This window comes from Oncorhynchus masou, chromosome 14 (genome assembly GCF_036934945.1).
Source record: "Oncorhynchus masou masou isolate Uvic2021 chromosome 14, UVic_Omas_1.1, whole genome shotgun sequence".
Taxonomy (NCBI): domain Eukaryota; kingdom Metazoa; phylum Chordata; class Actinopteri; order Salmoniformes; family Salmonidae; genus Oncorhynchus; species Oncorhynchus masou.
Genome location: NC_088225.1, coordinates 10,446,008 through 10,470,808, shown reverse-complemented (window position 1 = coordinate 10,470,808; position 24,801 = coordinate 10,446,008). Strand labels below are relative to the sequence as shown.

The window sequence follows — 24,801 nt, the reverse complement described above, 5'->3', positions numbered from 1 at the left end:
TTCAAATCACTGACAAATTATCTTTCCAGTGAAGCAAATCAAATCAAAAATACTGTGCTTCTTCTCTCATCGTAAATTCCCTCGATCTGCGCACACACACAACACATACATTTTTACTGTCATTGTCACAAGGGAACAACCTCAATATACAATGGACAATTATTAATTGCCACTACATTCATAGAGCAGTTGCTATCTTAACAAACAATTGGAAAATTATAAATTGGGTACCAATGAACTTTTAGGGCTGAATATATCATGCAGAATATATGTTTCTAAGTAGACTGTCTATGCATCTACTTATGTATTGTCATTGGCAATTACTGTGTTTGCTTTGTATGAGAAAAAAAGTCTAGAAAAACAAATAGGCCTATGTTTTTTAGATTAAAAAAACAACATAAAAGCTTTGATCAATTGGAATTTGAATGCAAGAGAAAAGGCCTCCAGACTGAATCAGTAGAAAGGAGCTGGTAGCCTTGTGGTTAGAGCGTTGGGCAAGAAAACGAAACCCTGAGCCTGCAAGGTACAACTCTGTCGTTCTCCCCCTGAACAAGGCAGTCCACTGCTCCTAAACTGTTATTGTAAATAAGAATTTGTTCTTAATAACCGACTTGCGTGGTTAAAAAAGGGGGTGTTTTACTAAACATGACAGTAGCGCCCTCTACCGACTAATAATGGAAATACATCCATATATTGTAAAACTTACACCTGAAAGATTCACAGGTGCAAAACTATTGCAGAACGACAATGCATTTGGTAAGTTACCAAACGTGCATTGCACATATTACATGATCAAATGGGTTGGAGACTTCCAGACTCCTCAGGTGAGAATTGTATCTCCAGAGGGTGAACTACTGGGGTGAGTAATTATTTACCTTTATCTATGACGCCACCAACTCAAGGGAGCGTTCAGTTGCTAGGTAACTTGCGAGGCAGGTGGGAAATACTTGAAGATGGAAAATTGAGGTCGTCATCGTCATCATTAGCTACCTGCTTGAGGCTGCTGAAGTCCACCTTGCCTCTGAGGGCAAAACAGCTTTTTTTTCTCCAGGGATTGTTGTAAGTGAAAGATCCAATAATTCTTTGTCATTTTTGCATGCTGAATTTAACAGGGTATATATGTTTTTCCTTATCAATGTAATATTTTAAAGTAGCTGTACTTGCAAATCATTTTATTTTGCTACATTCCTCATTGTATATCTTATTTCAATCGGTTAACCTAGATTAATAATCAACATAGCAGATCCAGTACATCAAGAGGTTCATTTTAATGTCTTACATGATTTTCTTTAATTAATGGCTGTTCGTGTGGTTACTCTAGGTTATGTTTATACTATCCAGGGACAGCTATTGCCTTTTTTTTACACACATTCATTGAAACTTCTAATGCAGCAGTGTGGAGACATAGAGGGAATAACATCAGTGGCCCCTGTTTATATTAAGACAAAGACAAGACATTGTGTTGGTATGTCATTAATCAGAATTGGCGAAACGGTGATATTGGGATTTGTCTGTCTATCAGGTTACAGCACTGGCACTGTGGTTTAATGATAGTTAGCTCCACTCTCCCACAGATGCTGGTGTAGGATGTCTGCTATGCATTGGGAAGCCCGGCGCCGGCAGACCATGGTGGACCGCAGGATGTCCAGGGCCAAGCAGCAGGTAGGCTTGTTCCATAATTGATTAGCACCGGAGGTGGAAACCAAAATCGGACATGTGACACCCATGTGAGGGGTCAACCTCATTTCCTATTATTAGTTTTGAAGGTTGTGTCCCTCTGGTCATACCTTACGCCTCAGCTGAATGTTTCATGTGTGCCAGCACTGACCGAGAGCCAATGAATAGCCTTGAAATTCAGGAAAACGTCTGAATCGTCTGAACGTCTGAATCCCTCACCTTCAGGTGGCATTAAATGTCATTGGCTTACGCTTATATATTCAAGCACCTCTTGAAACAGCAGAGCAAGGTGCTACTGTACTCTTATTCAAAGTTAATTGCTGCAACACAGTCCATTATCACTTACAAATAAGTTTGCAAGTTCCTTGTGGTAATTTGGTATTGAGAACAGGGATCATTGTATAGGATCGCAACTCCACCACATTTTGGATGTTCAACATTGACCGGTATTCAGAACTTGGAGGACATTAACACCTGTCTAAGTGGAGGGTGTAAAACCAACCCGTCACTTGGGGTGAACCCCTCCCTGTCTGAGGTGTGCAACTGTTTACAAAACTGTGAAGTAGTGTACAACTCCCCAGGTTATGTGCAAAATATCTCAGGTGCATGTGGTGTTTTTGCTGCATGTCAGGGTGCCTCAAGTAAACAGCATTTACAAGTACCTGTTTTGTTTGTGCAGATGACAAAGGACCCTTCAGAGCCAAGCTCAAAGCCACTGGCAGAGTCTAACACACCAGCTCAGCAGCCAGGTAATATCTAAATGTTTAATTTGCACCGTTTTTGTTGTACCTAAAAGGGTGACAAACTACTAACAAAACCATATTCATTATAAGACATGCTCATGTTATGTCTCATGACTAGGCCTTTCAGAAAAGCGACTTTTTTTAAACTTATTTGTAAATCTCTGAACCTGCAACCACAACCATCTTCTGACTGTAATTCAGGCAAATAAGGTAATCACATCTCATAAGCAAACAATTACATGCCCAGAGGCTTCTGTTTAAGGAGTTATATCTGTGGGCTCATGTTCCAACATGACTTTGCCTTGTCGTCCAGCAAGTAGCCCACAATACCAGAGCCATTAATCCCCAATTGACTCCAACACTTTGAGAACAATGGAATTACAATTTACTCTCCAAAGCCTTCTATTGGCTCATGAATATCTCTGTAATCTGGTAGCTTCTTGCTTGCAGGCACATCAATGATTTCCATTAACTGAGTCAACAACAGCCTATCCCCCAGAGGTGACATGGACACACATCCTCACCACAAACAGAAAACCTCCCATTTAGGAGGAATGCTCAGATCGGAGTGGTCTACACTAGTCAAGTTTCCCAACTCCAGTCCTGGGGATAACACAGGACCACAGCACAAGCATAACATATGTTTATGATCTAAACATCAATAATTGAAGCAGGTGTGTTAGTGCTGGTATTGAACAAAAATGTGCGGTCACGTGGGTACCCGGGACGAAAATAGAACCAACTGTCTATACAGTTTGATAATTATAATGGCTCTAGCCTGACCAAATCAAGTCTCCACAGTAGCAGAGGGTGTCACGCTCCACCGTCCTCTCATTAGAATGAGGTCTGTTAAATAATATATGGGGCCATGCTCTGCACTCCTACTGTGTAGTGTCTCAAATATCACAGATGAGGAGTTATGGGGATTGGAAACCTGAGGTTTGTGGCAGGCAGCCAAATCTTGGGTTGTGTTCAGTAGAAACAAACAGGAGAAAATGCTTGGTTACAAGTTCAGGTAGTGGTAATTATATTCTGCTTCAAAAAAATTTCCCTGTTTCATTCTTACTGGATGCAACCTCCAGTGAGTGCCTGTCGTTGGAGAGAAATGACTAGAAGTAGTCGCCAGCCCGTTGACATGGGTCACGTACAGTTCATTGGCATGGCCACCTGCATTGTGCTATTTTGCAGGTAAATTATCAACTGTGAAACTACAGTCTCAGACAACTGGACCAGGATAACATGTTCTTAGTAACAGAACGCAGATTACAACATATCTGTACAAAGTCCTGGAGTACTCTATGAGCACTTTGATGACTTCCTCTCTTGACCGTAGTATCCACTAACGTGCCATTATCTTCTCCTTCTTGTCTTCCAGCCGTGACAGAATGTTCACACTGCAAAAACAAGCTCCAGTCCAGTGCTAAGATTGACAACAGATACTCTGTGAGTGAATGGGATACACCGTGATAATGCTATGTATTATTGATATACAGTACATAAGATTATAGGAGTGTTTTTATTTCTCAACATTACAGTCCATACAGTACTCCCAGCAGTGGTGAAGAGCCCATATCCAGTCATTGGTGAAGACGACCCATATGGACTGGACCAAACTGTCATCAAGGAAACTTTTTCTATGTAACTTTAGCACCACTTAGCGGCCGTTTAAATATACAACATCCTTTAATTATGTGACCAAACAAGGAACTTGTATTCTATTTTCTCAGGCTTCGTGATTTCATTATTGAATCATTTAAAATGCATAGAATGTGTTTCACTGATCTGACAAAGGTGGAAACAATGCACTAAAACCCTTAACATAAGAGGAAGTAAATATTAAGAGTATTTGAACAGACCATAAGAAACATTGCCATGATTTTGCTGTAGTGCAAGAACAAGGGAGTAAATTAGTTGTTTCCCCATTCCAAAAATACCCGTGGTGACACTACAAGTCTATGTGGATTCCAAACAATGTAACCATTTTTCCCTCACTAATGATCCAATTTCAGTGACACAGAAAAACCATAGGTGATTTAATATCCAGATCTTGTTAGAGCTGTTAGAATTAGTATACAATTAGAGATGATGGTTTAACATAGAAATCACATGTGGTCAGCAGTCAAAGACAGAGAACTGTAATTCCCATGTGATTCCATAGAAAAGTTGTGTGATCAATGCTACATAGTTGTATGCATAACGTTAAGAATACTTACATGGTTTTATCTACTTTAACCAATTAAAACACATACAAAAGTAATTTACTTGTTTGTAGAAGTGCACCGACAATCTGTTTTATAGGAAATTTTGCACAAATATAACATCTGAATTAAATTTGTGCAAATTTGTAGTCTTTCAGTTTCAGAGGAGCTCTTTCAGTAGGATATAGTGGCAAAAAAAGTAATGTTCACAGTGCAGAGCCTCCAACCACAGCGATGACCCTACTTATAAAGCTCTAAAGAGGTGCATAAAAAAGACAAACAGAACATTTTAGAGCTTTAATTTGAATTTCAAGCTCCACATTTTTGTTGTTTCTTTCTTCCCCATAACATTTGGATTTTGCAAGAAAAACCATATGGTTTTTGACCACACTGTCACACGGTTGTTCTCCACAGTTCACCTCATGACCTGCTCCTCAGTCTTCCCCCTCACCCTTGTCATCCTGCCCCTAATGGAGCCCTTGTTCTCAGGGTGTAGGGTTGATGAGGTGGGGTGTTGTGGTGTTAGACCCACAGTCGATGTATTCAAACGTGTCCAGGGAAAGCTGCTCAAAGTGGGCCAGGTAGTAGACAGTCATTGACATCCTGAGGGAGGAGGATGGTTACAGATTATACAATTTTTCATCTATTATTTATCAAATGTAATGCTAATTTATGTAATTGTACCAGACTTAGGTCAGCCAGCGATTAAGGTTTCCTAACCGCAACCATGAAATAAACTCTCTCTTAAACCATCACTGTAAAAACTGGGCCATGTTAACAAGCAATACAGCCCTTTTATATCCCTTCCTCGGAGTTTAACCGCTAATAAGAAATAAATAGGTCAGTCTCTGACCCCATTGGTTCACTAGGTGAGTGAAGTTGTGTGTCGGTTTATCATCAAAACATTTAGTCATGAACTATTATGGTATTACATTTTTTGTCCACTGAACACAGATTCAACATGATTCTTGTTCATTGTTGAATATATGCATTATAATCTAAATGGATCATCTGTGGGAGCAAAGCTACATTTGGGGGGGTGTTTTACCCATACTAACTGACTGGGCACATACTCACTGAAGATGGACAAATAACGTGTGGATCTTGATCGTAGATTTCTTGCAGTAATTGCTGGGAAGAATAAATTGGAGAAAATCATGAATAACTTCAACCCACTGGGCACAAACTAGTTGAATTAGCGCTGTTTCAATGTAATTTGACAACTTATTGTGATGTGAAATCTATGGAAAATACATTGATTTGAAAAGAAGTCATCAACTGTTGTTTTGAGGGTTACATTTCAACAACAGGATTATGTATGTCATCATGGTAACCACATTTGAGACATTGTATAAAATGTTGAATTTGTAACTTTAAAACAGTCAGAACTTCAATGTTATATCCACTATCAGAAAAAAAACAATAGGCTGGGCAGCACCTCCTACTGAAGAATTATTCCATCTACAGCTACCCTTGTGTCTCCCATTCAGGTTTTTAACCAAGCCCAACTTAGCTATGAGATTTATCATTGACTATTACCAATGTGCTATCGTGACAATTATTATTGAGAGATCTCCACTTTAAAACAAAATAAATTCACTGTTGCTAGCAAAGTCATTCCAAAGGGTAGGTTTAACAGTAAATTCAAATATGATCATACTTTAGCACTTATCATCAATGATGCTATTTAGGCCAATATCGCATTTGCAAAGTCATCAGTTTTTTAAATTCAACCTAGAATTAACCTAAAAATAGACAATACAATAGGCCTAGCGTTTCAAGCTCTGGTTGACTTCAAATCGAATGAGATGCACCTTCTACTTGAAAGTTACATTCGTGCCAATGACTTAATCTGGCTGTAATTCCAAATGTATAATGTGTGTTGGATCTCCATCTTAACCAAAATGTTCAAGAATAGGACTAAATACATTCAAACTTTATTTAAAGTGCATTGAAAGTTTAATTTAATCCTATTCTTTAATTTAGATTTTTGGTTAAGATGGCTTCATGAATACAACATAACATTGTTAATTTGTAGACAAACTGGATTTTAAAACCAGACTAAGACAGTGGCACAGATGGAACTATCCAAGCAGATGATTAAAACCTTCAAACATCTCGTGTAGGCTTACCCTGGCGTGACATTTTGTAACCATGTATATCTCTCAGATAAGGTGATTTTTATCAATATAGTCGCCTCTCTTTACTCAGATTCTAAAACTCAAATTAGCATCAAAGTAGACATCATGCAAAACTACAAATCCCTGCGCGTCATCTCTTGCTGACACCTTTGCTAACAAGTAGTGTTAATTTAAAACTTGCACAAGAAATATATTAATTACTAAATTTAGATAGTTAATCCAAAGATTCTTACTTTTGCCTCGATTTGGCAGTCTCATCCAGATCATCATGGCATTTGTAGTTCTGTATGATATTAGCTGCTAATGTGGCTTAGTGTTAAATGTTTTAGGGGTAAATACAGGCAAATATATTGATATATCACTTAGTCCTAGAGACTACACAGTTATCAAAAATATCATTCCAGGGTAAGCCTATACGAAACAGCCCTTATTTCAAGTGTTTCTAAAATCCCCTATGGGAAAAATGAATGGTGGGAACTCTATTGGAACCATTTCCTTGCTTGACTGCTAAGTTTTATGGGAATTATGACTCATACTGTGGTACTCTATGGGACTAAGCCAGTTGCTCAGATGGAACTAGCCAAGCAGTAGAGCCAGGTAACTGCCAAAATAATGGAAACACTTGCGTAAACGAGGGATAAAATGAATATTGAAACCGGTATCCGGAGTGAATTAAGCAATTAACATCCCCATCATGATAATGGTCATGTATAAAAATGCTTGGCAGGCCACTATTTTGGCTACGGCCAATAGGATAATAAGTACCCCCATCCACAGGGCACGAGTGGTCACTGTATGGTTTGATGAGCATGAAAATGAGGTGAACCATATGCCATATCAGTAAGCAGATCTCAACCCAATTAAAACACTTATGGGAGATTCTGGAGCGCACCTGAGACGGCATTCTCCAACAACAACACACCAAATTACAGAATTTCTCATGGAAGAATGGTGTCGCATTCTCATAGAGTTTCAGACACTTGTAGAATCTATGCCAGGGTGCATTGAAGCTGTTCTGGCCCAACACCCTATTAAGATGCTTTAGGTTGGCGTTTCCTTTATTTTGACAGTTACCCATACATCTCCTTTAAAAAAATGTTGATATTTGGTTGCGTTGTCAACCAAACAATTCAATGTTACTTCTGTAATAGGGTAAATTGTTTAAAGTTAAGGCTATCTTACAAGAGAACGTAACATTCAACCTTAAAATGAGTAACATATCCAAGGCCACATTGAGGATACTGTAACTATACATTTATGTAACCATATAAAAGTCTGCATGTTCAAAAAGCACACAGGTCCTCACAGGTCTGTGGAGATTTCACAAATTCTGTCATCTGTGTAGAATATCGAAAGGCATTGATCAGTTGCACCATATACTTTTAATGTAATCTCAACTGCAATCTAGGCCATTTGGTTCTGCTTTTAAAAGAAGTGCAGTGAAAACCACCTGTTTTATCAATAAACAAAATATGACATTGCTTTCCCATTTGAACTTTGCTGGGCTTTTAAAATGCTTGAAAGCACAGTGATATACATTTGGGGGTGACGACAACCACAAATTGAATTGTTATTCCAATGGAATTTGGTTGAAAGCATAGTGACAACACAATGGAAATTCATCTGTCTTTTTGAGTGGGTAAATGTAGGTTGAAATCTTATTGATCAACATGTTAACCAAATTTTAACCAAGTTTCCACGTTAAAAAGACATGGGTGGGAATGCGTTTGACTACTTTCAGTCCAGAGGCACTTTCATTTTGTGAAAAGGAATTGCTACTGCTAGTGACAATTAGCCTGCAACACATGGAGAAAAAAAATGGAGATGGATTGCACATGCCAGTGCTCCCAGCTAAGCAGGTTATGCTAGTTTATGTACTTTTGTAAGACAAATACTTAATATCTGTTCAAACATTTAATAGTCATGCCTCAAAGTTGCTCTAAATACGAAAAAAAAAAAACATTTACAGTTTTGCTCAGTCTATATACATTATTTAAACCTAGCCAAGAAAATGGAAGAGAATAACTGTCTGTAGAGCACACAAAATAAATTCTCACATTTACAGCGAATGAGTTACATTACTTTCACATGACAACATGCCAATCAAAATAAGCCAACTTTACAGCACAACAACATTAAAAGGACTGCGTCACTATATTGTAAATGTGTTACCATGGCACTTTGTGTAACCAAACAGACACAAAAGCAGCTTTATGTCTCACTACTGACGCGATGGAATAATCAGCACCAGACACAATTTAACCAAGGTTATACTTGTACTTACTTCAGACCCTCCTCCACTAGCGTGACAGGAATCTCAAAGGCAAACTGTCAGGGGAAATAATGAAGAGTGTTAGTGAGTCAAGTAACAATATTTAGAGGCTTTCAGAAGTTAACATCTCCGCAATATAGCAGTTGGTAATGATGGGAGGTGCTCACCGTTTTGTCCGTGAGTGGTTTGACGGTGGTGACATTTTTCACATTAGCCTTGCCCACAACCGTTTTATCAAAAAGAGCCTGCACTGTCAAGTTGTAGGCCTGAACTGTAAAAAAGTTGTCATTGGTAATATTCAGGATGTTCTGTGATGGGAGAGAGACAAGGCGATTATTACATTCACCTCCAAAAACACACTCCAGTGATGCAGAGGAAGAGACAAGAGGCCAATAATTTTATGGCAAAGCCCAGAGAAACCAACTGTGTGGTATATGAATGAATAAGGCCAATGAGGTCTCACCGTGATGTTCATTTGGACAGTGGTCGGGGTAAAGTAAACATAGACAGACTTGACAGCCCCAGGTGAGAGGATGACACTGCGAGGAAACAAGAAGAAGAGGACCAGCGAGCTGACCAGCAGGCACAGCGTCACCGACACAGTGACATACAACTTCCTGTAGGGGGACATGATATGTACAAGTTGAGTATTGATTGAAGGCCCAGTGCAGTCAATGTTTTTTTCTTTGTTTAATATCACATTGTACAACAGCTGATGAAATTAACACTGTAAAAGTGTGCTTTTCTTTGGTTTGAAAATGTAATCTACACAGGATGTTCTAATCAGCAGGTTTGCATGGGCAGGTGTTTTATATTTCCATGGTCACATCCCCATGTGGTTAGTAGACCAATAACAAAAAGCTCCAAATCTCTGCAAATAACAGCTAATTTTCCTCTCTCCAGTCATGCTGCATTCAACTGCTAGTTGGAACTCTAAAATGTACAACTTGCTAACTGGTTGTTATACACATGCTGCTTTCAAGGAATCAGCAAGCCGGGTGTTCCGACGAGCATGTGAACGTGGCATATGACCACATTGCTAGAGAAAGTTTAGCTAAAAAGCTTGTTAATTGAAATATATTACAGTAAGTTAATTCATTGTTACCCTGCATTGCATTGGCCATTTTAACATACCGCAAGTGTTTTCATGCAGTATACACAAAACACACCTAGATACAGATGCCCACTCACGGAACACAATAATACTTTGCACACACACTGAACATCTCTACACACCATAGACTTAAAAGACCTTCTAAATGCTGCATGTGGGAAATAAAACAAGTGTTGCTATAAATCTCAACAAGGTCTTACGTGTGTCGTGGTTTCAGCCTCTGATCGGAGCAGGGGATCACTGCCACCAATTTGCTCTCCTGGCCTCGTGGGATGCGGCCCGTGCCCTGGCAGGTTGGGCAGTCCAGTGTTTCCTCAGAGTGTCTCCTGTTAGAGGTCTTTCTCCTGTCCTGCTGGGGTACGATGGCCTGCTCATCATTCTCACTGGGTTGACTGGAACCAGCTCCCATGCCTACTAAAGAGACAGTCATATATACAGGTAACTGCCAAAATAATGGAAACACCAATATCAGGTGTCTTAACAGGGCTTTGGGCCACTACGAACCACCAGAACAGCTTCAATGCACCTTGGCATAGATTCTACAAGTGTCTGGAACTCTATTGGAGGGATGCGACACCATTCTTCCACAAGAAATGTCTAAATTTGGTGTTCTGTTGATGGTGGTGGAAAACGCTGTATAAGGTGCTGCCCCAGAATCTCCCATAAGTGTTCAATTGTGTAGAGATTTGGTTACTGAGACACACACACACACCTGCAGGGAAACATTTGACTCCCATTCAAAATCCTATTTTCCCTAACCCCCCCCCTAGAAATAACCTTTTATTTGTGGTGACCTGCAAATAGTCCCCAGTCAGGCAAATTTTTGTTTGTTTACAATTATTGTGGGTACCAGTATGCACTCCTCTGAGACCCCTCTTTCAAAGTCACTGAGCTCTCTTCTTCTAGCCAAAATAATAGGCAACTGGGGATTTTTTATATGACCCAAAGCATGATGGGATGTTAATTGCTCAATTAACTCATCTGCTTTCAATATACTTTGTATCCCTCTTTTACGCAAGCGTTTCCTTTATTTTGGAAGTTGCTTCACATCAATATAATGATACTTTACTATTTGATATTTGTGACGACAAAGGATTATATTTTATGTATGTATGTGCTTTGCTGTCTTGGTGGATTTCAATGGAGGTTATTTTAAATGCATACAATTAGACGATGTCTGACTTCGCAGACACCATAAGTATGAACCAATTAGATCGAATTCGGCTTTGGCCATACATCAAACATTTTATGTGAATTAAGACTACAATTTAGCAAATAACCGTGGGCGAACGTTAGTTTGAATCTAAACAGAAATTTGACTACGCATTTATAACACTCCGCATACATCTTGTGATGAGTTTCGTTTCTCTGCCACCCCTGAAGAAAACAACTTGTTTCACTGTGTTTACTTGCCTTGTTTATGGGGTGTTACGATTTATAATGACGGCGCCGTCATCAAGATTATCTGTAATCTAACTCCACACAATACGCCTCACAGCAGTCGTGAAAATGGTCTAATATTATTTTTATGTTGGTCACATACTCACTAAGCAGTGGAGCAATTCCCTATCCAGATGAAGGTCACGCAGCGTAATTTTGCTGCCACCTACAGGAAAGAATTAAAGCGGCTATATGTAACTTTTTGGGGAACACGAACAAACTCACAAAGAGGAGTTCTCGATCTGTAATTTTCATCGAAGGGAAGTCTAAGAAGCGGTATTTTTATGCTTCCCGTGATTGTTTTATTTTCGAATCTTTTACTTTCAGTTTTGTACACCAGCTTCAAACAGCTGAAAATACAATATTTTTAGTTATGGAAAATATTTCAGTGGTTTAGAGGGTACAATTATTATTTACACTGCACTTGCTAGTAGTCAAACTGAAAATAGGCAAACGTTAGCAACCAGAACAATTTCTGCATAGTGCATCTTTAATAGGTATACTCCCACTTATTCAAAAAAGGAGTGACATCTAAGTGTAGTGACTTTTATTAGATACAATATATTTGTACATCACAGGTAGCCTATGTCTTTTAATTGCCTGGGAACCCAACATTGAATTGCATTGAATTCTAGGTCGGCAGAAACGAGCGTTTGAATCAGGAAAGTTTGCTTTCACGATCTCTACAAGCCAGAATGTTGAATAAAATTATATTTTTACGTACTTTACCGGTTGTCTTTTGTGGTTGGTCCTTTTGGTGGAAGGAATGTCAGACAATATCCACAGGAAAGTATAATTACATTCAGATTTCACCTGAAGCATGAGCAAAACCATGTAAACACGTGCACGGCAAGTAATGCATGTATTTTTTATCATGTGTGCATGCTGGTAAAGTACATTAACATATTTTATTCAACATCGAATTCGTGAGTATAAACTTTTCCTGATTCAAATGCTAAATTCTGCCGACCTAGAATTCAGTGCAATTCAACGTTCCAGGTAAATCTTAAGTGCAACACAAAAAGAGTTCAGACAATCTGCACATTATCCCTCCCAAAAAGTTCTCATTCTTCACCCTCTATGAAAATATCCTGCCCATATATGGAAGGTATGAATGTTTCAAGTACATGTAGACATTTATGAATCGCACTGTTTCTGACCTCCATTAACCTGCCATAATGTCTGACATATAAGTTTTCCACTGTGGGAAAAGCTTACGTGAATTCAAAAGACCACAATCCTTATTGTCCTTGAATTTAGTTTCGCTTTGACACCCTAAAAGTTGACTCAAAAGTAGCAATAAATCAGATACCATCACCTGGTAGGACTGTACATTTGAGTCATTTAGCAGACACTTATCCTTTGGTAAGACCCTAACCCTAAGAACCATTAAGACTACACTATTCCAAAATAGGGTCGATTCAAAGTGTTTTTGTATTAATGATTTTTACCAACATCCATTTGCTACATTATATGACTGCCCACTGTAAGTGTTCATTCTTTTTCACAATGCTCACAACCCTGTCAATTTCCCCTTAGTGTACAATACTTAAGCAAACCTTTCCCGTATCTTTTCTTCAAATATAAACATATTAGTACAGTGGAAATTCAAGCACAATGACGTGAGCAAGCTTCAACCAGAAGAACATAGGCAAATCTTCCTTTACATTTCAGAAACAGCCCTCAAGCAATCAAGTCTAAAACAAAAACATCTTTTAACAATGACCTCCTAGGATCACCTGAAACACGTTAGCATTTCCTTATTGAAAAATAATAAAAGCATTTCAAACTAGTTACATAATGCTTGATTTCAGTTTAAGTTCTGAAAGAACTTGACGTACATTTAAAAAATAATAATGATGCCAAGTGGAACGAGTCAATGCTTTTGATATATCATGATCACCAGGCCCCCTGTATGGTTCTGAAAAGAACCCCCTCCATCTGAGGACAATATTGAGCAGATTGAAGACATTTTGTAAAGGACGTTAATTCATTTCTTGATAAAATCCCTTCAACAGGACATTAAAAATTATAACATCCTTCACTTCTTGAGCAGCTAGTCTTTTGGGTTTGCATCAATATTTATTTATTCCATGTGCAACAAAAGAAATAATTTGTATATTATATTTACATGATTTTTCTTTTTAAACCCAAATATACTCATAGTTAAGAATGGTGATTAATATACCCTCTCAAAATGGAATTAAATGGAGTGCATCAATGTAATGGTCCTCATTTCAAAAATACTTCATGTGTACACCATTACGCACAGATATCCATAGCATGTTGTCAGCCATGGCACGACAACACAGAAAGTAGGGGAATGATTATCTTCAATCAATAAGACACGCACCGTGTCTACAGTACGCTGATACTTTGAACAGTTAAGCTGAGAAAGGTTTAAGCATGTGGTGGTGAGTGTTTGTGTGTGTTTTTAATTGCTGTGATCTGAACGAAGCATAGCGTTCTTCAACACTGACAGTCATTCCCACTTGGAACGAGGACCCTGACGTGTCCACTATTCAAACACTCTATGAAGTTGATTAACGTCATACAATGTTGACTACTGCCACAGCTTATAGAAGTAAGTCCTATATGGTTCTGTCTCTCTGTGATAAATATTACACCCAACACCCCTTCAGCTAATCTCACACCTGTTCCTGTAACTCTTGTTGAATATACCTGGTCTATGGCTGCATATTCAGCCTGTATTCCAATCTATGATTTCAAGGGTGAGTATACTGTTTAACAGGAATGGCTTGGCAATAGCAACTTGTGATATGTTTGCCATTTGTTACCACAGCAATGAAGGTGTTCTCCTGGAAAGAGTAGCCCACCTCCTCCACCCCCCTTCGGTCTCCTCCTTTCCTATGCAAAAGCCAACAGCCAGAAACGGCCATGTTAAATGAATATACATACATACATACATACATACATAACATACATACATACATACATACATAACATACATACATACATACATACATACATACATACATACATACATACATACATACATACATACATACATACATACATACATACATACATACTGTAGCTATTTGATAGTCTAAATATCCCAAAGTCCGTGGGAATGTCTCTAGGTCATAAATCAGGATACCTCCTGTCAACTTGGTCCCAATCTAAAAAGAGGAAGAAGAGACAAGAGGTTAAGGCATCAGAGGTTAAACCCATGACGCCACCCCCGCTCTTCTTTCTCCTCAGTAGCGGGTGGAGTACCAGTCATTGTCGGTCATCTGGACCAGTTCGTTGACCACGTCCAGCAGGTTGTAGTTGTGTTTCTTCAGCAGCCGCTGGTTGAGCGGCCGGTCACCAAAGCCCATCTCCACCAGCACCCCCATCATGGTGTCCTGGGTGGCTCCATCCACTGGGGGCTGCAGGAAGGACAGTATACTGTTTAAAATACACCTCCTAGATACTAACGACTCTGATAGTCAGCAATGACATGTTAAAGTAGCCTCACAATGGTGGCATTCCAGTTCGATGTCTCAACCACCATGTTGATATGACATAGCACTCCTCTGAGATTGCAAAAAGGATGACCGTGAATGCTATCATTAACAGTACTGTAGGAAGTGAATGGAGGACTGACCTGCACTGGGCCAGGCTGCCCAGTGAACAGAGCCTTGTAGGCGGATGCTGCGACAGACAGGGCTCCTTTCACCAGGCCTCCAGTGATGCCTGGGTGCCTAGAAGGAACAAGACAGACAGAGAGGGCCAGGGAGTGAGTCTTACTGACACCATTTTGTTTCTGGTCAGCCAACACTAACATCATTAAATTGACATTCCACTTTAACAAATCTCTTTTAACAAGAGAGATCTAGGAAAATATTAGCATCTGAACTGACTGAGTTGCACATCAGGGTCCCACCTAGGGTCTTCGGAGTTGTCTTCTGAGTCATCAGAAGCAGATGGGCTGTCTGGTTGGCTGTCTGGCTGCTTGGAACCTTTCAGACACAACCACAGAGATGACTGGTTGGTTATGTTCTGGGAAAAGGATATACCGATATGCTCATATGCTCATATGGATAAGTTGTAGCGCTCTAGAGGGGAGTGTATACAAGGTGCTCTTTGACAAGAATAACTCTCCAAGCAGACCTCTACTCCATAGCCATTGACCTCGTGCTTGGTACTTGCGTTCGTTAGAACCAAGCAGACATATTGTACTTCATGTGGTATTGTACATACCGCTGAATGCCCAAACAGAAAAAAGGCACTGCAGCAAGCAGAAAACATTATTACTGTTAGGGCATTGTCGTCAGTTAGGCCCAACTTCCTTCATGTGACGAGCAAAAACACTTTGTTTCCTTTAGTTGCTGGAACTACTGTTCAGTATGTGACCGTGTGTGTTCCTTACCATCCTCTGACTCCCCCGGCTGGTAGACCTCAGTCCTGTCCAGGGACTCCACTGCTGCCTCGGTCTGATCATTGCAGTCTAGGCTGAAGACAACACCAACAATATACATCTACATTTTGGAACATCTCAGCAATTTAGCACTGTCAAAGTGTGTAATAGCACTGTAAACCTATTTCCAAGCACTGCTGGCCCAAGGTTTCTCACCTGGGTGTAAGAGCTGAGTTGAGCCGAGGGGGTGCCACCACCACAGGGGTTAGGGGCACGGCGTCCAAAGTCTGGGAGGTGCACAGCATATCGTTGGCGCTGCTGGAGCCTGAAACCGTCTCTTCTGCTTCATCGTGCTCCCCCTCGGGAGTGGTACGGCCCTGGTGGTCAGGGTCTGTGGGCTTGTCGGGGGCGTCGCCAGGCTGGGAGAGGGCGGAGCTGTACATGGACTCTCCCAGCGGGCGGCTGGTGTCGAAGCAGTCAGGGAGGATGATGATGTAATCCTCGGATGAGGCAGAGGAGGAACGGCTGCGGGGGCCCCTGTTCTCCTCTGTCAACTCTCCTTTATCTTCGTCCCCGCTGGCGTCCACGCAGATGCTCTCGATGTCTGACTCCAGACCCTCATCTGCAAACGGTCAAACTATTTAATTGTTGTTTTTTACCTGACAATAGGGCCCAGATTTGAGCTCAAGTGGTATTTATCAACCAATCAACTAATTGAAAACAGGAGGATAAGTTGGGCCAATCACCTGGCATCATCAGCTCTGGTATAGCCATCTGGGGTGGTGCTAGGGCTGTGAGAGGAGCCACAGGTAATATGTCCCGGGTTTTCTCCAACCTCGCCTCCAAACGCTTCTCAACACCTTTCCCTTTAAGAGAAGAGGAGGCGGAGCCACCTTGGGCTGCTGGGCGGACCACTGTGAAGATCAGGGAAAGTAATTTTGGTTATACTATGTTATGGCCCTTAATCTGGTATTAACATAGGCTTAATATGGAACTAATTAATAAAAACTCACCTTTGCCGGGGCAGTTCCCACGCAGGGGTGTGTGGTCTGGGGCCTCCTCCAGTGTGAGCGAGCGCATCACCGTCTCACACACAAACTGAGTCCCGCTCATATCCTCCTCTCCCTCCTCCTGGGCTGGAACCCGGCCCCCCTCTGCCCCTGGCCCCAGGCCCTGAGACGGCTGGATGCTTTTGACTCCCTGGGCCTGATGGGCCTCTGCTTCCTCCTGGATCAACCCCAGGGTGGGCTTCTCCTGCAGGGCACCGTCATGGGGCAGTGGGGATATGCACGGGGTCATATCTGTGTGGAAGGGAAAGAGAGAATGAGAGAGAAATTCAGAAAAAGAGACAGAGAGACCCTAAGTGCAGTCAACTGATTCGGAACACCCTGCAGATTTAGCATGTGAATAGCAATGGAAGGCTTACCTGCCGGGGTGTTGTTGGGCACACTCTCTATTTCCTGAACAATGTTGATGTCCAGCAGCTCAAAGGAGAGTAAGTCCTGGGCTGTGAGCAGGTCCACAGAGGGAATGTAGTATTCTCCTTCGTCTTGGTCCACTGACATGAGTGCTTGGTCCCTAGAGGCTGCAGTACCAGACTTCCCACCCTTATCTGTGGAGAGGGGGTTCTTCCCCTGTAGAGTACCAGCAGATTGAAATATGTTACCCAGACAGAATACATACTTAACTGAGATTACTACCATATTTTCCAGATAACTACAGCATTGTATAGCAGTTTGGGATTGGCCACTGAGAACCAAAGTCAAGAGGATGGGTGGACTTGCCTGAGGGGTGACACAGGGCGACACCAGCACGCCATCTGCCATCACGGCTGCAGGGGCCAGGGGGTCCACCACAATGCTGCACCAGACGCGAGGGCCAAACTGCTCCCCACCGTGTGCCAGACGCCAGTGGGAGGTGTATGAGCCTTCCAGGGCTGGGGCGCATAGGGCCACGCTTACCACGCCCACCTGACCTGGCTGCAGGAAAGGCACAGCCACCTCACGCCAGCGGTCACCCGACGCCACCGCCAGATTCCCCCACATGAACTTCAGCTGAAAAGGAGATGGGGGTAGAGAGAGAAAGAGACTGTCAATGTTATGCCTAACTCTCATTGTCGTGTCCTCCTTTCTGCTAAGAGTACTGTGGCTGTCAATGGTAACCTCAGATAATGTGCATATCCCAGGTGCATCCTCATCCCATAATAGTACCTTGGTTTCAGAGCTCCAGCTCACGCTGCCAGTGTTTCTCATCTTCCAGTACTTGATGAACTTCGTGCCCGGGCGAAGACGAGTCCCATCAGGCAGGTTCTCATCCAGGAACAGGGCTGTCATGGCTGGCACCACCAGAGGGCAGGGTCGCTTGGGACGTCTGGTGGACACAGCGCCAAAATACACTATTAAACCACAGAACATCTCTACAAAGCACAACTCTCGCTGTCCTTTCCCTCCTTTTGACAGCAGTCTAACTACAGAAACAAGACCTGTGCCTCTCACTGATTTGACCTTAAGATACTGCTGGCAAGGCTTTGTATTCAGTGTATCTCCTTTCATCTAATTTTGGCGAACTGTCCCTTTAAGACGTACTCTGGGCTGTTGGCCTGGGTGGCCCTGGGTTGGAGCAGGACGGGGGAGGAGCTCCCGTCGCCAGCAGCACTCCACTGCAGGCCCCTCCTTTCCATCTTCAGCTGCTTCCTGATCTCCTTTACCTCCGCCTTCAGCTGACGCTTCTCAGCCTTCAGACGCTGCTTCTCCGCCTTACGGAAGCTCCGGTCCCCTCGCCGGTAGAACCTGGGGACGAGGTAGGGAAGGGGAGAATGCAAGGGTTTCTGATTGGCCATCATAGAACTTTATCTGTCCTGACAACCTTCTGATGACAATGATCATTGTAGGATTGAAAATTACAAACACAAAACAACCCCCAAAATGGAGAGCCATTTCTCATATCAAACGATAGCAGCCCCATAAACAAGAATTAATTCACATTGGCACCCCATGAGCATTAAATGAGGTTCCAAAAAGTGAATATGTAACTGTTACAATATGTAATATTTTCCAGCCCTGGTCTTACCTGCTGTGGTCTGGGGCTGGTGAGCCGTGCTCAGGGATGGAGAGGGGTGTTCTGGCTCTCACCAGGTTGTGGCTGGGGTCATGGGAGAAGCTGCAGGGCTCACACAGTGTGCAGGACGTACACACACTGGGAAAAAGAAACCAGACATTCAGGGAGCGGCACACCAAACAAAGGCCCTTCTGATTATTTTAAACTGATCTTCTTTGGTTTCGCATACTGAAGAAATGGAAATGACAACTGATCGAAGGAATTAGTTTGTTCTGGAGCAACACAATGTATGTTGGAGGCACTAAATTCAAAGTATGTGGGAGTAGGCTATTTACAAAAACATGTAAGAAAATATCTGATTACACTGGTGTTTATTTACCTTAACTCACATTTTAACTAATTCACATTTGTCAATGTCTTTTGTCAAACTCTTTCTCGAAGCCACCTCTCTTCTCATCCACCCCTTCTCACCTGCACTGGTATCCTCCCCCAGCGGTCTGGCCCCGGCAGCTGCTGCAGGCAGGGGTGGAACTAGGACCCCCAGGCAGGGTGGAGGAGGTCACCTCAGGGATCTGGGCCTCAGCCCCAATGGGCTTGTGAATGCAGCACTGGCCCGAGAACTCCCGACAGATCTTCTCCACTGCCTCCCTCACTACTTGGTCTTTGAACTGGATGACAAGAGTGTGGGTTACTGGTTAGCTAGTGAGTTTAATTTCAATCTAGAAAAATATACACATACAACCATATAATGTCAAGGTTAAGTGGTGTGATTCTAAATAGTACATTCATTGACGATAAAACCACAGTAATTTCCAAATCATCTCCTCACCTTCTCCATGTAAGATGTAAACCATGCTGGAGGTGTCTTATCTTCCTCTTTGGTCCCCTTTAGTTCTTTCATGATCACCTTGGAAACCAAAGTAGAAACACATCGGTGAGAAATCAGACAAATAAGCCATATTTATTTTTAGGACACGCAATGATTTAGTTTGGTCTTTACTTTTATTAAATTAATACCTAATGACACAAAAGCTCATCCAATTTGAAAGAATTAGCTATATAAAAGTAATAGTGCTGAGCGAGTAGTACTTTGAGGTCAGGTTTGATTATAAAAACAACATTAAATACACTATGCATTATGTGGGTTGAATGCTGTAACACAGAATAAAGCAATGAATGAAAATCCCATGATGATGGTAGTGACTGATCATTACTGCTTATCAACCATCATTTATTCACCATACATTAATGAAATATTTCAGTTGTGTATATTATATTTGTTTTATTTGATTACTTTATTGGGCCAATTGTGCGCTGCCCTATGGGACTCACGATCACGGCCAGTTGTGATACAGCCCGGGATCGAACCCGGGTCTGTAGTGACGCCTCTAACCGCTGCACCACTTGGTCCCTATAATTTAACCAACATTGGCCCATTAGTTGTTTAAAAACCGAAACATAACCAAAATGTTGGTTAATCGCTCAGCACTATTTAGTAGGAAGTATACAGTAGTGTGCATATCTATAGCTCTGTCCTTACCATGCCCTGTTCGGGGACAGCAGCCTGGACTTTCCGGCTCACCACCTGAGCCAGGGTTGGGCAGTGCTGTGGGGGACGGAACCCTCTCTTGGGCTCCCCTCCACTGGCCTTGGCCGGCACACGCGTGGGCTGACCCCTGGTCTCATACACATTCATATGCAGCCGGTTCCCTTGCCTGGATGCACTCTGATGAAATCAACAGAGGAATGATGGTCAATGTATTGCTTTGTTACTGAAAGGTGTATTTTGGATCCTGCCTCAGGTAACAGTTCCACTTCACTTGAACCTTTTGTCATCATAAGGCCTAAGCAGGGACAGGAGTCAGATTTAAGTTACCACCTACCTTTAATGCCTCCTCATACTCCACTAGAAGAGGAAAAATATAATTATTGGACATGTTACATTGAACAACTAATTAATATTATGTTTGGTACAAAATAAGTGTTTTATTACTCACTTTGGCTGTTTATGGATACCTGAAACACAAAACGGAAATGTATTGCAACAACATTGTAATAGCATTGTATTACCAGTCCCAACAAATTAACATTGCCGTAACTCTTCGCTCACTCACCTCCTCATTCTCCTCATCAAAATAAGTAACTTGTAGATTACACAGGCCAAAGGACCTTTTCACCTGTAGACAAAAGACACAATCTATAAACCACCCAGTGTATTACATGATTCAGCAAGCTGTATCTCAGACAAAGGACAGGCGCCTCCAAAAGGAATAAAAGTGATCCTTTCAAGAAGAGCCAAAAATCAATCATCTTATCACGGTTATATTTAGGCTATGCCGTAGTATCCCATATTTGCTCATTGAATGAACAAGCAGGGCTATGATGTAGCATATGATGCTTGAAAGGAAAATTGATCGGTCTCCTTGAAGGCAATGCCATGGCAACATGGAGACACAATGGCATTTTCAATGAGGATGAACTCCGTGACTGGTGACTGGACAGCAGAGTGACAATGGAGTCTGAGCTTGCTGCTGCCAGGAGATTCAGAGGCAAACAGTCTCATAAGCTCTCCATATAGGACAAACAACAACTGGCATCTACCATTCAGTCTTGCACTCACTGAAATTAAGATGTCCCATTTTACTGTGGGAAGAGAGAGAATGCAGCCCATTGCAAGATATTTTATTGGCTTGTTTTGGAAAGTGACACATCTTGGCACAAGGGGATGTTGTCAGATGAGGTGGCTTGGCTCAAATGTTTATTTTGACATCATATGGCTGGGCTGTTAAACCCTGGAGTGAGAGACGGAACCCTCAAGTGTCATAAGCCAGACTCGCCCTCGAATCAATACCACCCACAATGACGTCAAAAAGCCTATAGTACTAACATGAACCAAGCTATCATAGGTGAGTAACATGTTCTGTTATTGTAGTTATGAAAAGGAAATGAAAACCACAGAGAACTAGCAACATTAACTGTAGCACGCAGTGTAGCCCTCCATCTCAATAGCCTGACTGTTGTCAATAAAGTGTCACTAGGTTAAATATGAATTAATCCCAAAATGATGCAACTGAATAATAGATGATACTGGGGATTTTTTGTATATATATATCTTTACCTTTATTTAACTAGGCAAGTCAGTTATTAAGAACAAATTATTATTTACAATGATGGCCTACCAAAAGGCTTCCTGCGGGGGAGGGGGCTGGGATTATTTCATTGTTTTATTTTTTTTTTAAATTTAAAAAAAAATATAGGACAAAACACACATCACAATACTACATAAAGAGAGACCTAAGACAACAACATAGCATGGCGGCAACACATGACAACGAGAGGTTGACCGATTAAATCGGAATGGCCGACTAATTGGGGCCGATTTCAAGTTTTCATAACAATCGGTAATCTGCATTTTTGGACACCGATTATGGCAGATTACATTGCATTCCACAAGGAGACTGCGTGGCAGGGAGACTACCTGTTATGCGAGTGCAGCAAGGAGCCATGGTAAGGTACTAGCTAGCATTAAACGTATCTTATAAAAAACAATCAATCTTAACATAATCACTAGTTAAACTAGTAATATCGTCAACCATGTGTAGTTATCTAGCTTCTCCTGCGTTGCATATAATCGATGAGTTGCCTGTTAATTTATCATTGAATCACAGCCTACTTCGCCAAACGGGTGATTTAACAAGCGCATTCACGAAAAAAAGCACTGTCGTTGCGCCAATGTGTACCTAACCATAAACATCCATGCCTTTCTTAAAATTAATACACAAGTATATATTTTTAAACCTGCATATTTAGTTAATATTGCCTGCTAACATGAATTTCTTTTAACTAGGGAAATTGTGTCACTTCTCTTGCGTGCAAGCAGAGTCAGGGTATATGCAACAGTTTGGGCCGCCTGGCTCAATGCGATCTGTGTGAAGACCATTTCTTCCTAACAAAGACCGTAATTAATTTGCCAGAATTGTATATAACTATGACATAACATTGAATGTTGTGCAATGTAACAGCAATATTTAGACATAGGGATGACACCCGTTAGATAAAAATACGGAACAGTTCCATATTTCACTGAAAGAATAAACGTTTTGCTTTTGAAATGATAGGTCATTAATATGGTAAAATACGGAAACTAAGGCTCGTATTTCTGTGTGTTATTATAATTAAGTCTATGATTTCATAGAGCAGTCTGACAGTGGTGGTAGGCAGCAGCAGGCTCGTAAGCATTCATTCAAACAGCACTTTCCTGCATTTCCCAGCAGCTCTTCGCTGTACTTCAAGCATTGCGCTGTTTGACTTCAAGCCTATCAACTCCCAAGATTAGGCTGGCAATACTAAAGTACCTATTAGAACATCCAATAGTCAAAGGTATAGAAAATACAAATGGTATAGAGAGAAATAGTCCTATAATAACTACAACCTAAAACTTCTTACCTAGGAATATTGAAGACTCATGTTAAAAGGAACCACCAGCTTTCATATGTTCTGAGCAAGAAACTTAAACATTAGCTTTTTTACATGGCACATATTGCACTTTTACTTTCTTCTCCAACACTTTGTTTTTGCATTATTTAAACCAAATTGAACATTATTTATTTGAGTCTAAATAGATTTTATTGATGTATTATATTAAGTTAAAATAAGTGTTCATTCAGTATTGTTGTAATTGTCATTATTAGAAATATATACATTATAATCTTTTTTTTCTTCTTAAAAAAACAAAAATCCGCTGATTAATCGGTATCGGCTTTTTTGGTCCTCCAATAATCGGTATTGGTGTTGAAAAATCATAATGGTCGACCTCTAATGACAACATAGCATGGTAGCAACACAACATGACAACAACATGGTAGCAGCACAAAACAGGGTACAAACATTATTGGGCACAGACAACAGCACAAAGGGTAAGAAGGTAGAGACAACAATACATCACACAAAGCAGCCACAACTGTCAGTAAGAGTTTCCATGAGTAGATAGGTTCTGCTTAGTCTATTTTGACAGCCACGGCTTCATGCGCTCATACCAAGAATGTCACTGGTCATCTTTACTGTTGTTGTTGTTACCATTGACATGGTTACGACGCATGTATACTCATCTACGTGGATGCCCTCGACAGAGCAGGCAACAAATTCATTTCTAATGCACCTTCATCAAAATGTAGGCCTATTGTAATATATCCACTTTTATTAATAGCAGCGACTCTTATTTTAGCATTGCTCGATATTATGTTGTTGCGACTGGGATGTTGTTGTAGTACTGATTTTCTTTTCGTTTAGATCGGTAGCTACAGTAACTACTAGCTAACATTAGGCCCTAATTGTTAAATATTCGATTGTCATAGCTAGAACAATGTTTTCAACTACAGGGTATCAATAATTTATACAAGGTATACAACATTTAGCAAATTAAGCGGCCGGCGATCGATGGTTGATAGCTTTAGCTTCAGTAACAGCCTACCGTAAAGGTATGCCAAGGTGAATGCTGCTATGAAAACACCAGCGTCGTTATCCTGCTTACCATGGCCTCCATTGACTCCCAACTCTTCGTCTCGGAACCTGACAGAAGAAAATTCTTCGCATTCCCCCTGAAATTCACCTTCAAATTGATGTAGAAGTCCATTGCTTCTTGGTTCTCTGAATTAAAACATATCAAGGAAAACAAAAAATGAATCACTGTTGCCGAGATAAATACAGATTGTCTGCCTTTATGGTATGTGACTTATCCGGATGAGGCGTCTTTTCTGTTTACATCATCAGCTATGTAGACACACCCATACGACC

The 24,801-nt window shown here is 41.2% G+C and overlaps 2 protein-coding genes across 6 annotated transcripts; both read right to left on the bottom strand.

Annotated features, from left to right (window-relative positions):
- Positions 1–5,103: 5,103 nt before the first annotated feature.
- On the bottom strand, positions 5,104–11,762 carry LOC135554181 (transmembrane protein 106B-like). Of its 4 annotated transcripts, none has more exons than XM_064986300.1 (7): positions 11,693–11,762; positions 10,346–10,556; positions 9,495–9,648; positions 9,199–9,339; positions 9,044–9,087; positions 5,696–5,749; positions 5,104–5,221 (listed from the first exon to the last, which is right to left on the bottom strand). In XM_064986300.1, the coding sequence occupies exons 2-7, from the start codon at positions 10,552–10,554 to the stop codon at positions 5,104–5,106; spliced, it is 720 nt and encodes a 239-aa protein (XP_064842372.1). In that variant the 5' UTR covers positions 10,555–10,556; positions 11,693–11,762. The 4 variants fall into 4 exon arrangements, with proteins under 4 accessions (XP_064842372.1, XP_064842371.1, XP_064842374.1 ...); XM_064986299.1 differs by having other exon boundaries at positions 10,346–10,559; positions 11,693–11,746; XM_064986302.1 differs by having other exon boundaries at positions 10,346–10,559; positions 11,689–11,707.
- Positions 11,763–12,117: 355 nt separating this feature from the next.
- Positions 12,118–24,775, bottom strand: LOC135554166 (next to BRCA1 gene 1 protein-like). 2 transcript variants are annotated; one of them, XM_064986273.1, is made up of 19 exons: positions 24,539–24,775; positions 21,123–21,185; positions 21,006–21,024; positions 20,892–20,914; positions 20,549–20,734; positions 19,838–19,915; positions 19,480–19,676; positions 19,021–19,146; positions 18,537–18,740; positions 18,162–18,321; positions 17,736–18,005; positions 17,378–17,585; positions 16,965–17,252; positions 16,698–16,865; positions 16,168–16,573; positions 15,964–16,046; positions 15,478–15,553; positions 15,199–15,295; positions 12,118–14,980 (listed from the first exon to the last, which is right to left on the bottom strand). In XM_064986273.1, the coding sequence occupies exons 1-19, from the start codon at positions 24,638–24,640 to the stop codon at positions 14,807–14,809; spliced, it is 2,928 nt and encodes a 975-aa protein (XP_064842345.1). In that variant the 5' UTR covers positions 24,641–24,775; the 3' UTR covers positions 12,118–14,806. The 2 variants fall into 2 exon arrangements, 1 of the variants encoding a protein (XP_064842345.1); XR_010457659.1 differs by having other exon boundaries at positions 14,895–14,980; positions 15,455–15,553.
- Positions 24,776–24,801: the final 26 nt, after the last annotated feature.

What these genes read in the sequence shown, in the direction of transcription:
- LOC135554166 (XM_064986273.1), bottom strand. Translation starts at nt 24,640, where the DNA reads ATGGACTTCTACATCAATTTGAAGGTGAATTTCAGGGGGAATGCGAAG. An exon ending in CTGTCCCCGAACAGGGCATG is followed by an intron (nt 19,916 to 20,548) that starts GTAAGGACAGAG and finishes TTGGTTTCCAAG; the next exon opens with GTGATCATGAAAGAACTAAA. An exon ending in CCAGCCCCAGACCACAGCAG is followed by an intron (nt 18,741 to 19,020) that starts GTAAGACCAGGG and finishes CCTCGTCCCCAG; the next exon opens with GTTCTACCGGCGAGGGGACC.
- LOC135554181 (XM_064986300.1), bottom strand. Translation starts at nt 10,554, where the DNA reads ATGGGAGCTGGTTCCAGTCAACCCAGTGAGAATGATGAGCAGGCCATC. An exon ending in AGGCTGAAACCACGACACAC is followed by an intron (nt 9,649 to 10,345) that starts GTAAGACCTTGT and finishes GTCCCCCTACAG; the next exon opens with GAAGTTGTATGTCACTGTGT. An exon ending in CTAGTGGAGGAGGGTCTGAA is followed by an intron (nt 5,750 to 9,043) that starts GTAAGTACAAGT and finishes TATTCTTCCCAG; the next exon opens with CAATTACTGCAAGAAATCTA.